This window comes from Ambystoma mexicanum, chromosome 4q (genome assembly GCF_040938575.1).
Source record: "Ambystoma mexicanum isolate Mex_15411 chromosome 4q, UKY_AmexF1_1, whole genome shotgun sequence".
NCBI classification, from domain to species: Eukaryota; Metazoa; Chordata; class Amphibia; order Caudata; family Ambystomatidae; genus Ambystoma; species Ambystoma mexicanum.
In genome coordinates, this window is record NC_090928.1 from 1,106,113,991 (window position 1) to 1,106,127,534 (window position 13,544).

The following is a 13,544-nucleotide window of genomic DNA, read 5'->3' on the forward strand; positions in this document are numbered from 1 at the left end:
CCTTTCGTTACAATGCCTACAGTATGCTTTTGTTTTATTTCGAAACAAGTTAACAAAGGCAACAAAATCAAAATGTAAAAAAAAAAAACTTCTAAATGGCATTGGCTACAATGGTATAAGAACCCAGCATTCACAGACTGCTCCTAATTCGTGGTCTCATGCCATGATAACTTCACATTCCAACTACATATGTGTGAAGCCTATAGAAGCATAGACAAGCATAATCACTGCCCCCCATAGCATCATGTGCTCGGCTAGGCCAAAGTGTTGTGCAATGGCAATGCTGTTTACATCTAGCATCACTCTGTGGAGATAGGGGAGAGGGACAGTGGGTTGCTCTTTAGGTATATCGGCAACGGTATCGCCTGATATCACAAATCTTGACGACAAGTACCGTTGATTAGTCCATGAATGCAGACCAATTTCGATCATGCATTATTTACCAAATCCTTTTTTCACCTGAAGTTGGTTGGGTGTTTGCCTTCTTGTTGATGCGAATCGCAGATTCCCGTTTGGGTTACTTTGTTTGCCCATTTTTCCCCAGTGGAGAATTTACAGTCTTTCTATCCACTGTTTTCTTGGAAGCCATTGGAGGAGCTTCAGGCATGGGCAGTATGGTCTTGCTTCTTCGCAGCCATTGGAGGAGCTTCAGGCATGGGCAGTATGGTCTTGCTTCTTCGCAGCCATTGGAGGAGCTTCAGGCATGGGCAGTATGGTCTTGCTTCTTCGCAGCCATTGGAGGAGCTTCAGGCATGGGCAGTATGGTCTTGCTTCTTCGCAGCCATTGGAGGAGCTTCAGGCATGGGCAGTATGGTCTTGCTTCTTCGCAGCCATTGGAGGAGCTTCAGGCATGGGCAGTATGGTCTTGCTTCTTCGCAGCCATTGGAGGAGCTTCAGGCATGGGCAGTATGGTCTTGCTTCTTCGCAGCCATTGGAGGAGCTTCAGGCATGGGCAGTATGGTCTTGCTTCTTCGCAGCCATTGGAGGAGCTTCAGGCATGGGCAGTATGGTCTTGCTTCTTCGCAGCCATTGGAGGAGCTTCAGGCATGGGCAGTATGGTCTTGCTTCTTCGCAGCCCGTAGCCAACGTGTGTTGTAGTGTTTTCAGAATGATCAACAAACATCAAATTACTCTTCACTTTGTGCAAAAGCTCCTATTACCTAGTCATCATGAGTAGCGTGACAAGCTGATTAGGTTTTTTGATATGTGGTAGGTTGTTGAGGCCAGCCTAAATATTCATGGCTTGCATTTGTAATTCTAATTGTAATTGGTTATTTATAACGCGCCTAATACTGGAGAGCGGTGTCTAAGAACGGACCCAGGATTCAAACCTGTGTTGTTCTGCATTGTTTTCCTTCCAAGACGAGTGCGTACCACTAAGCTATACTACCCATGCCAAAGCATAGCACAGTATGTGCATGGATGTATATGCTACTGCTGAGCGTCTTTTATTGTATCCCTTCAGACCTTGTGATTTGGTTAAGAACACAAAAAGCTCTCAACAATGACCATCTAAAGTTCCGGCTTGCCATCCGTCCGCTGCCTTGATATCATTCACCAAACTCACAATGAGAAGGGAAGTTAGCCGAAATAGGTGAAAGCTAATGTCAGGATATTTCAATGATTTGGGGAATTAGGGCTTCATTACACAGTAGGCGGTAAGGGTTAACGGTCACCAGTAAGGGTACCGGTGACCGTTAACCCTTACCGCCTTATTACGAGGTCCCTTTGTGGGTTGGTACTTTAACGCCTGCTTTTAGCAGGCGTTAAAAAACCAACCCGCAAAGGGGCCTTGGTGCTAATTACGGTACCGCAATTTGCGGTACCGTAATTAGCACCTTCCCCATTCCCATTATGCCCTATGGGGGCAAAAATGGGAATGGGGAAGGGCCTTGGTGAATGGAGAATTACTGCCCCCGCTCACCTTGGAGTAGGGCGGTAATTCCGCCATCCACCAAGGCGGACACGGTAAAATACCGGCGGCAACCATGGCGTAATAGCGCCATGGTTACCGCCTACCGTGTAATGAGGCCCTTAGAGTTTACGCATATTCTTAAATTACGTGTGGACGGTACATCGAATTTAATGAGAATTCAATTTAAAACATCCATGGCTGGAGAGGTGATGTGTTAGAGGAAAAAACCTTTGCCAATAGCAACCCTTGATCTTCCATAATCAATCTCATGCTTCTTTCCTTGAGTGAAAGGTATTTGTTTTAAATGTATTCATTGTATTGGGCCTCATTACGAGTTTGGCTGAAGCCATGGTGCTAATAGCGCCATGGCTGCCTCCAAACCCGTGTCCGGGTAGTCGGAATGGGGATTTACCGGGTCATTCCAACATTGGAGGACCCGGTAAGTCCCCATTCTGAAAACCATTCCCCATTCCCATTCGAGCCCCCATAGAGCTCAATTGGAATGGCGACGGAGCTAATAACGGCCCCGCAAATAGCGTTCTGGCCCCATAGCGGCTCTCGCTAAGGGACCTCGGAATGCGGCGATAGGGGGTTAACGGCACTGGCATCCTTACCAGTGCCGTTAACTCCCTACCACTGTACTCGTAATGAGGCCCATTGAGTTGTTACACACAAGGAAAGCAAAGTTCTGGAGGATCATGGGTTAGCAAATAAAAGGGAAAGAGAAGGGAAACTACTGAGAAGGTTATACACAGAGGACTGGTAATCACACATCTCCTCAAAAGGTTGTAGTCTAAAATGAATATGAATACATCTAAACCATCAATGTGTTTCATTGACACTATTGCTCTACGTCGAGCTGCTATACACATTCTGGAGTTATGGCAGTGTGTTTTGCAGACAGGGAAAAGCTATGACTGTTCAGTGGAGGACATCTTTAGTGCAGGTGAGAAGCTTCCAGACCTGCGCTTTGTTCCCACAGCCTGCTATGGCTCCTGCCCTCAAGTAGGGGATCCTGAAGGTCTTGCACTTGAATGGCAGTCTAGCACTGCCTGAAACGAGGTCCAGCAGTAGCATATAGGGGGGTTGGTATTCGTGTTTTTTGGATGTGTTTGTATTTAGGTGCATATAGTGTGAACATAGCTAGGAAGCAATTGGGAGCTGTGCAGTCAATTTGACATTGACAGAGATTGGTGGAGGGGAGGCTATAGTAGCTTGGATATCCTATACTGCAGGAGTGGTATGTACCTAGGAGTGGCGGGCCCTTCATGACTACTCAACATTCCTTGAAGAGGTGAGGCCTTGAGTTCCTTCCTGAACTGCAGGAGCATTGGAGCAGTCTTGATGGTGACCGGGATAGTGTTCCAGTGGGCTGAGGAAGACAGAGAGGGCCCGTTTATTGTTTAGTCTTGAGATGTGCAATGGTCTGACTCCTAAAGAAGCACATCCCATCTCAACCTGCTTGTTTTGTGGCTAGGTAGGCTGGTGTTCGGCCGCTACTTGAGTTATATTTGACACAGGCAGCTTTCAAGAGTGCCCTGGATTCCACGGGTAGCCTCTAAAGTTGGGTACAAGGTGTTGACATGTTTTTAGCTCCTGTTTTGAGGCATGCCACAGCATGTTGAATGGTCATAAAGGGTGCTAGGTGTGTGACAGGGATGTCAGCGTCCACCCTCCATTGAAGGGTGAGATTAGCAGGGCCTGGATTGTAGTTCTGAAATCCTCAGGTGGCAGGAAGGGTTTCCTCGGGTAATTGATACAAGGCTGGTGGGGCTTTTTTATTGATATGTTATTGGAAGGAGAGATTGCTGCCAACTGTGACGCTGTGTGATTTGGCACATGGTGACGAGTGGGATGTGCAGCCATCAAGAGGCATACTAGTCAGCCACCCCTGCATGGCCTCCTGGTTAAAGATAAAGATGCATGCTAGTCAGCCACCCCTGCATGGCCTCCTGGTTAAAGATCAAGGGGCATGCTAGTCAGCCACCCCTGCATGGCCTCCTGGTTAGAGATCAAGGGGCATGCTAGTCAGCCACCCCTGCATGGCCTCCTGGTTAAAGATCAAGATGCATGCTAGTCAGCCACCCCTGCATGGCCTCCTGGTTAAAGATCAAGGGGCATGCTAGTCAGCCACCCCTGCATGGCCTCCTGGTTAGAGATCAAGAGGCATGCTAGTCAGCCACCCCTGCATGGCCTCCTGGTTAAAGATAAAGATGCATGCTAGTCAGCCACCCCTGCATGGCCTCCTGGTTAAAGATAAAGATGCATGCTAGTCAGCCACCCCTGCATGGCCTCCTGGTTAAAGATAAAGATGCATGCTAGTCAGCCACCCCTGCATGGCCTCCTGGTTAAAGATAAAGATGCATGCTAGTCAGCCACCCCTGCATGGCCTCCTGGTTAAATGATGACCTAGTAGAATGAATGTAAGGGAGCACCTGGCAGCGCTTGCTATGGACACTGCAACCTGTCACTATGAGAGGTCAGTAGCTACCACAAAACCTATCAACCAACACACAACCAGCATTTTCGTCACTCTGATGTTCCACCAGAATGCTGGTGCAACGTGTAAATAGCAGAGGTATCCATAATCGTAACACTATGTATGCCCTTAGTTTTGGCTTGGCTTGTGTAAGAACAATAATATCATGGAGGTTCATATCTAGTGAACAGATTTATCATGAGGCGCCATCATACTTGAAGACAAGCCTGTACGTACTTTTGCGGGAACATGTGCTTTTTCAGGAACACTACTTGAAGACAGGACTGGACGTGCTTTTCCAGGAAATCTAGGTCATATTGTATGCTGCAATGTATGCGAAGTATATAAGGCACTGAAATCTAGTTAGATGCGCCTTTTATCAGAGGTTTGTGCAGCAACTAGGAAGGTCATTTAAGAATGTACTGCCATGTGAACCTTGCGTAAAGACATCTTAATGGAAGAAAACCCCTGGATATAATGTAAATGTGGGGGAGGGGGTCTGGGAGCAATGCTTTGGATTGGGGATGAGAAAAGCTGGTATTTTTTGGAAGAATTTCATTTGGCATGACTTTTAGGCGGTGTTAAGATTGATTTTCAGAATCAGTCCTATGTAAAGATTCTGAGAGGCCACCCTATTGTGGTGAACAGAAAGACACAAATTCTATCAAGTTAGTGTGACTGAGCAATAAGGAAAGTGTGAGGGCGGTGTAGGGTGGAGTTAAGCACACACAGAGCACTCTTAATAATTCAAGCGAGACAGAGCATATACAAACACCAAATTTGTTAGGCCTTGAACAAACTCTTATCAATTAAAAATCACAAATAGGTACACTACTAAACATAAGCTATTAACATATGTACATTAATGTTGGTGTGCTCTGGCTACACAGCACCAACACTTTACTTTGCACATGGTTGGAACAGATCTGTAGAACACTGTAATATAGTGAACCAAGTGAAGAAATCAAAGGCAAGCATACAAACAGTTACAAAACAGTTAAGTAATTAAAAAAAAAGAAGAAAAACATAAAACACAGCCTTAAACAAGTAGAGTCTTTGTAATAAAGTCTCTTATTAGTCACAAGGGACACACAGACCAGCTATGGAGACTGATGTTGTTCCAGGTATGCTTTATTAGTACAATATGTACAGTTCCAGTTACTCTCAGGTATTTACAGTAGTCTGGATGACAGGACAAGGACAGGGATAGGTAGTACAGTACACATGAAGGAGAAGACCCACCGGCCATCCACTCACTCCAGCTCAGGCCCCCAACTGACTCACTCAGAACATTCATACACTGATGCACTCAACATTCTCCTGGCTGCATCATACATCACATTCTATTGGCAATCACTCCAGGCCAGTGACAAAGTACAAGACTATATATAACAGTCTTATACTTAAAAAGTCCTTTCTTTGCTAAAAGAGATGGGCACATCCCTAAGAGTCACAAGACCCAAAGGTAACCATGTACAGAGGGAGCTATGAGTCTTTTAAGGAGGCTGAAGAAGTGCTGACAAAGCCAACATTTAGGTGTAAATGTCTCAAGTAAAGAAGAACAAAGCCAGCAAAGTTCTCAGGATGTCTGCTCCAAATCATGCCACCTAAATGGAAGCCCCGGGGGCAACCTAGCTCAGGCGTCCACTGGTCACGACCAGGCAGGGGAGTGGTAGGGTCAGGATTTTTCCTCTGTTCAAATCTATGAAGTTGGGGATATGTAGAAACAGGTATGTTAACTCACCCCCTGTTCTCTGATTCTGTCTGAAACCGCTTCTGAAGCTTCTGAATCCGCTGGGTCCATTTATTTCTTTGTCTGTTTCTGTCGGAGGGCATCCAGGGGACTCTGGTGCAGAGGTCACTTTCAGCTTTGGGATTTCAGTACAGCTAGTACTTTGCAGAGATGGTTCCTGGCAGTTTACAGCTGTATGACCATGGCAAAATGAAGGATGGACCACCATGATACTGACAGCCTTGAAGGATCCCTAAGACACAATGCCGGCACGAGACAGCGATGACAGCTGCAATGAAATGATGGAATACGACCCTTGTGGTGGAGACAAAGAAGCTGGCCCACGTGCTGGAGAGCTACAACTGCAGGGGCCGGCCTCTTGTCTCATTATTTGATGGTCTCCGGAGTCTCTAGTCCAAACTCTGGCCAGCAACCGATGCAACGAGGTAGACAAGACGGGAGCTGGTCAGTCTAGAGGGTGGTCCACGAACACCTCTGAAGAACAGTATCCCCATGCAGGGGTCAGGGCTGGTTATTCCAACCAGTCGAGGGGTTAAAGCACCAAGGAAGCCCTTCAGGAGATCAGACAAAGGAGTAGGGTTTTGCCAGGATGGTTGCTGAAGGCAATGCTGGTTGGCTGTGACGACGATCCATGAGTCTTTAGCAGGATGCTCCTCGATCTCAGGAACAACTGTAGGAGTCCCCCTTGTATTCTAAATACAAGCAGAGGTTGCGCCAAGGCCACCAATGATAAGAATCTGCACTATTCTAACTATCAGGGGCAGTCCAATCATGGACAGCTTCCGGCTACCCCATCTACCACAACATCTGCCCAGCAACAGACTCTCTGACCAGGATGTGGACTAGGACCAGGCAGTTCCAGCCCCCACATCCGGCCACAATCACATGCTGCATGTCCTGGGAAAGCCTAGGCATTCTCGGTGTATGAGCTTCCCATATATGGCATATCTGGCCCTGTGAGAGCAGGAAGAAAGCCAAAGGACAAGATGGCCAAAGGACAGGGTGAAATCTCATTGCACAGCCATTTTAGAGTATATGGTACTCCAAAAGACATTGGGCCTCATTCCGAGTATGGCGGTAAGGGATAGCGGCCACCGGTAACGAGACCGGTGGGGGTGATCCCTTACCGCCATACTCCGAGTTCCCTTTGCGCCCTCGCCCTTAACGCCTCCTTTGAGCAGGTGTTAAAGTCGAGGGCGTAAAGGGGCCTCCAAGCCAATAACGGTGACCGTAATGAACGGTCACCGTTATTTGCATCTTCCCCATTCCCATTGAGCCCTATGGGGGCTCATTTGGGAATGGGGAAGAGCCTTGGTGAATGGGGAATTACCGCCCCGCTAACCTTGGAATGGGGCGGTAATTCCGCCATCCACCAAGGCGCTGCCGGTCCGGGTACGGCGTGAACCAAGGCGTTAATAGCGCCATTGGTTAGCGATGTACTCGGAATGAGGCCCATTGTGCAGTAAAATGCAAAAGTGCATGCGAAAAATATCCACTGTCACTAGCCTGCCTTGGATGCATCATACAAGCCAAAAACCATAAAAGTTACTAAAACAAAAGAGAGCGATAGACATTGCCCCTAGCTCACCTCACTGTAAGAAGATGGGTGCAGTCCCCCTGCACTGATAGCCATAGGGACTCATCAGTGCCCCTAAAACAGATGAGCCAAGAAAGGAAAGCAAAAAGGTGTTACATATCTTCAAAATTCAGTTCAGGTTAAAAAAAACAGCAAAAGGTTGTGGTGTTGCATAGATGTCTTTTGTTTCTTCTTTTCACTTAAAAAGTAAAGCTAGAAACCCAATAAAAAAATGTTTGTATGCATTTATCAGTAAACCAAAATGCAAGTCGTTTTTTAAAGAACTGGTAGCATAGTGAGATGGACTGCATGTCTCTGATGTTTGCTAGCGTGCCCTGTGTCAGCTGAAAAGGAGAAGTCTCAAGCTACCCTGTGTTATTATCATGTGAGCTTGAGAAACTCACATGAATACTCAATCCCTTTAGTATTTTACTTAAATGTCCTATTTCCGTGACTCACAAGGGTTTTGATGGATTTCTTTCTGCTGGAACCCCAGACCATGCATTCTGTACATTTTAAAAAGTGAAAGTGAAATTAAGTATGACATGCATTCTAAATTTGAAATGGGGGGATTGTATTTATTACAATGGGGCGCATTATGAGTTGGGCAGTATACGGTAAAAGTGGCAGTAACAGAATTACCGCCACGTTTACTGTACTGCCGAATTATAAATCTGCTGTAATTCTGCCGGCGGAATCAGCCTCGGCGGAATTACCTCCAACACATGGCTGAATCAACCCCGGCACTAATTCCGCTAGCGGAATTACCACCCAGATACAAAACAGTATTTCTGCTGTAATATAAGTAGGAATATAACCAAAATACTGCAATAAAATGGGCAGTCATTTTGCCAAAAACACTCTGCAGTGACCTCCACCTTAAAGGTGCCAGAAATTAAGCCACATGTGCACCTAATCCACTCAAGAAGGGTACATAAGGCACACGCCTTCCCCAAACACACTTTCCAACAGAAGGTTGCCACATCTCAGGACGATAGCTCAGGGGAAACGTGCTCGCCTTAGAAGCAAGACGACAAGGAGCAACACAGGTTCGATCCCCGGGTCCACGCTTAGAAACCTTGGGTATCAAGTGAGTTATAAATAACCTTTCATATCATATCACTAGCTCTTGTGATTGTGGACAAACTGCTGTTCCTGTTCCACATTGAGCTGCAGAGGCAGGAGGAGAATCACAGGGAACAGGGTGCAGAGAGGAGCAGAAGGAGTAGGAGGACGAGGAGGAGATGCCATGTAAGGCAAGCGCTCATACCCGAGGTCAGGCACTCATCCTGGACCTTGACTGACAACCAGCTAATCACCCTGTACCGGCAGAACAAGGAGACCATAGCTGAGCTGCTCACCCTGATCCAGCTTGAAGCTTCAGCCATGCTGCAATTCCTGGCAACTGGCACTTTCCAACACACCGTGGGCATTCTGAACGACATGTCCCAGCGCATATTTTCCAATGTGCTCATGCGGAATGTCTCCCGGCACATCTCCCTGCCCACCACTTCGGTGCAGGAGAATGCATTGAATGCAGGTTTTTATGCAGTAGACCACATTCCCAATGTCAATGCTGCTGGGACCTTCACCCATATGGTGTTGGTTCCCCCCAGGCATCTGAAGAGGTATACCGCAACTGGAAGAAGAATCACCCCCTGAATGTACAGGTCACCTGTTATCCTGACCTCTTCATCACACACTGCTGTGCCAACTTCCATGGTCCCACCCACGATGCCATGGTCCTGCCGAACAGCACACTGTCTGCGTATATGGAGCGGCACAGAGGGCAATGGACATGGATATTGGGTGAGTACAAGTGCCATCACACAAAGTAAACTCGCAGCACTACTGAAATGCAATGTGAAGAGGGGCGGGGTTTGCCACAACAGAACAATGGATGCCCTGTCAAGGCCCTGTGCGCGCAGGACCTGCCCTCTCACTGCAAATATGACAGCCTATAACCCACAGGACATGGACATGATGGACAATGCTATAGTAAGTTGCCAATGAACATTGCCCCAACAGGCTAGCAACACACCCACATGTTCTCCTCCAGCACCTTTGGGGCCAGATTGCGTATGGAGCGGCACCTTGAGGTTCTGGGCAATGATCCCTCTGTCGGGATGACGGAGGTGGATTGGTCTTACTCTAGCCCCCAGATATGTTGGAGTGTCAAGAACATGTTAGCCTGCATAGCCTTGGCAAAGGCTGAGATTCTCTCTGTCATCTCCCTCACCCTCTGTCCGGTGACAGCTGTGACAGATGTAACAGGAGCCTGTCATCGGTTCCGGTCCATGGCCTTCACTATCCTCCATGAGGCACCCTGAACACAGTCACGAATGGCCTGATGGTGTTGGACTTGAGTGTCCGCAAGTGTTTCCAAGCGCACCTGGCACTGCTCTATAGCGTCCAACCTCCTCCACATGGCATCTTGTGATGTATGGGGTATATGGAAGGGCTGGGACTGAAGCAGGGTGAGCCGTGCCTGCCATCTATGTCTCCCTTTGACTCCTGGACATGCTGCCAATGGCTTGATAGGCAAAGAACGGTGGTCTTGAGGGTTGCCCAGAGCGATGCCAGAGGTAAAGATCAATTCTAAACCTTGCAGCCATCACCTCTTTTGTTTTGCTTTTCATGCTGCCCATGTGTGGCTGGGTGTCCCACCCAGGTGACGAGGGGGTATCAAGGTCCAGCTGGGTGGGTGCGTGCGCTGTGACTTCTGTGCACCTGCCAGCAGCTCGCTCCCCTGTCACAGCCACAGTGGCCGACTTTTGGGGGATGGTTGTAGATGCCAGGGGTGAAGTACCTGCAGCTGTGTCTTCATCAATACCATCGGGTGCTGGCGCTGGCATGTGTGGCCCTGTTGGGCCCAGGTATCACAATCCTACCCTTTCTCCTTCCCCTTCCATCGCTGGGCAGTGCAGGGTTGGTGGCTGTTAGTGTTGCCCTGGAGGCATGGCGATGAGATGTAGATGGGCCTGCATCCTCCTCCTCCTCCTGAGTCGCCTGTGAACCTGTTGGGTGAACAATGACATGCTTTTAGTCATCATGCACTACCCCCCATCATGCAAGGTGGGGGGATTGTCTGCTGAGGGTGTACACCCCATTGGCATCTGCTCTTTGCCTTTGTGCTGCCAAGGTGGCCTGTACATACGTTTGTGCTGGGTTGCACTTTAGCACTTAGCCTTTTTCAGCACACATGGGTGCTGCACGTTGCTGCATATGCTCCCATGCACATTCATACTGCTGTGCATGGGTATGTGCACAGTTGCCCACCCACCCCTCTATACCATTCTGCCATTAGCCCCGGCAGCGCCCGAGGAAAGAAAATATTTGGTGCCCCTATTCTCCTACCAACGGGGTGGTGGCAAACATGTGTGGTTGCTGTGCCAAAACGGGATGGGACAGCCTTGCAGACCCATGCTTGTGTAGCTGTGTTGCCGTAGTGCTATCGAAAGCACCCAACTCCCATACTGGAGCGGGGAGTTCATGATTTCAGATGAGCACCGCTGCTATACCAGCATGGTATAGCCTGCCGAAGACTTAATTACTGTTACCGCGAATGGCGAGTGCATGCTTCCGGCCAACTTGTAATATGGCAGTAGTTCCGCCCAACACCACAGCCGTATTACCATCCAACTCATAATGAACCCTAACATCCTTTTTGTGTATACCTCTAGTCAAATTCTTCTCTATGACAAGTCTACCAATAGAGAGTCTACCAATGAGAGTCTACCAATGTCTACCACACCAGCAAGTCTACCAATAGAGAAAGTAGTACCTTTTATGAAATAGAAACTGTTCTCACAACAGGAGTTGCAGAACAGCAATACGCCACTCCAGAATACCTGCCCAGGTAGTGCAATAAAGAGAGGGATTGACAATGGAAGGGATGGGGCAATCTTAAGTTTTGTCTAAATTCCATGTGTCACTCTTCTGGCCGCTCCTTCTGTAGACTCAAACCACTCGAGATGTGGGAAACTCAGATTAATAATTTTGAGGAAGAAAATGAGTAACAGGGATCTATAGATAAAGTGGGATGCCTAAATGATGCAACACTGAATGCCTCATTTCCATCTGAGGGCATCCAATGAAGTAATAAATAACTTAACTCAAACATCTGCTTCATTTCATTTGATGCCATTGATGCTAGAACATTGGGAAAAAAGAAGTTCTAGGTCGAAAGATGATTAGGGTCCTCTCAACGTGGTACTTCATATCACAGTGTTCCAATATTCTGAACTGGGCACTTCGCTGGGCACCCATCTTGACAGCTTTCCTTCCTCCCACTATCAAGAATACAGGCTGTGGTGTATTCAAACCACCCTTTACTTCTTCACACCACTCTGCGGGTACCTGAAAAGCCACTGCTTCCTGATGCCCATCACAAGGTTGTTCCGTCTACCTTCCTAGTGAATTGTGATAGTTCAATCAAATTCTTTGAAATAAAAGCATAGAACAGGATAAATACAAGCTGCATTATAATTGTTTACAATTCTTTACTGGAATAATTGAACATTGCTTTCTTTATATGCATGGAATGGATGTGATCCAGTGTATTCTATTACATTTGCATCCACTAACATTCTGAGGGATTAGGGCTTTTGCCCCCTTTCTGAGCTGGAAGATTAGATATCGATTAACAGTCTACAAAGGATACATTATTTTCTCCTGGTTTTGGTCATATCGAGATATCATTACGGTGCATGCGCCGCACCCGCCTTCACCGCAGCCCAGCTTGGATCCTTGTAAACCCACTTGAAGAAAAATGGTCAAGGAAGATAGCATTTTGTGGCAACAAAGACATTCTTAGTTCTGCAAGATTTGATTTTCTAAATTCATGTAATGAGGAGAAGACAAAATCAGTGAAAATGGGGTTACTGTTTCATGTGTTTTTCATTGTTCTGTCTTTCCAGCTCATCATGATTACGATATGGGGCAGTAATAGTAATTGTATCCATTGAACTATTTTTTAGGTCTTTGGTACATGTATACATTTGTATTTGTATGTTGCACATATTTATCAAAGAGGCATACGGATTTGACAAAACACACTTTATAAAAGGTTATGTAGTAGCCAGCTGTTATATTGTGTACATCTATATTATGTATAAATGTACATTCAAATTGGTACTGGCTAGCAGTCACAGCAATACCGAAGCATATGTACACATGTATTCGTTCAAAGCTGTTTGTTGATGTTCAGACTGGGCCTCCTGCCCAGGCTGTTGTATTAGGACATAGTAGAATGTCAGCTATGTTTCTAGGGAGGTACCTTGGTGAAGCACAGGTAGTTGATGCAGCCTGATTGCAGACAGGGGCATTTGGATGAACCTTAATAAAAGACAGAAAACCATTTGGTGTGGATATACCTTATTCCTGGATACCACACCAGCATATTGCCATTGCTGCGTGCCTGCCAATCCGCAATCATGGTTAGTGAAGAAGTCAAAAAACGTGATGAATTATTAAGGGAATGTGGAGACATAAATATGGGCCATGAATGTGAAATGATGGTAGCATGAAACTCAAATGTAGAATATTATGTTAGATTATAGTACCATTTACATGGTCTTCAAGTGCTCTTCCCAATCTGAAACAGAGGGGGATTAGGTTAGAGAATGGAGAGGAAGGATGATAAATAGCTTTTCTGCTGTGTTGATGCATGGTGACTGGGAGTACCCTGAGTTCTGCATGCAGTTCTCTTTCCAAGTGTTCTTTGTCCAGCGCAGAGGGGTGTTTTCTTCCCATGTGGAACCTTGTAGAACCATGGTCCTAGTTTGTAATGGTTGGTGTTCTTTTATACTAGTTTGTTGCA

At 46.8% G+C, this 13,544-nt stretch overlaps 1 protein-coding gene across 1 annotated transcript in view; it reads right to left on the reverse strand.

Moving 5' to 3' along the window:
* LOC138468215 (xanthine dehydrogenase/oxidase-like) overlaps positions 1-13,544 on the reverse strand; it is a 551,126-nt gene that overhangs the window by 387,453 nt on the left and 150,129 nt on the right. Inside the window, exon 3 of the mRNA XM_069608675.1 lies at positions 12,387-12,483. Within this exon, the coding sequence (XP_069464776.1) occupies positions 12,387-12,483 (97 nt within the window). The remainder of the gene's footprint in view (positions 1-12,386; positions 12,484-13,544) is intronic.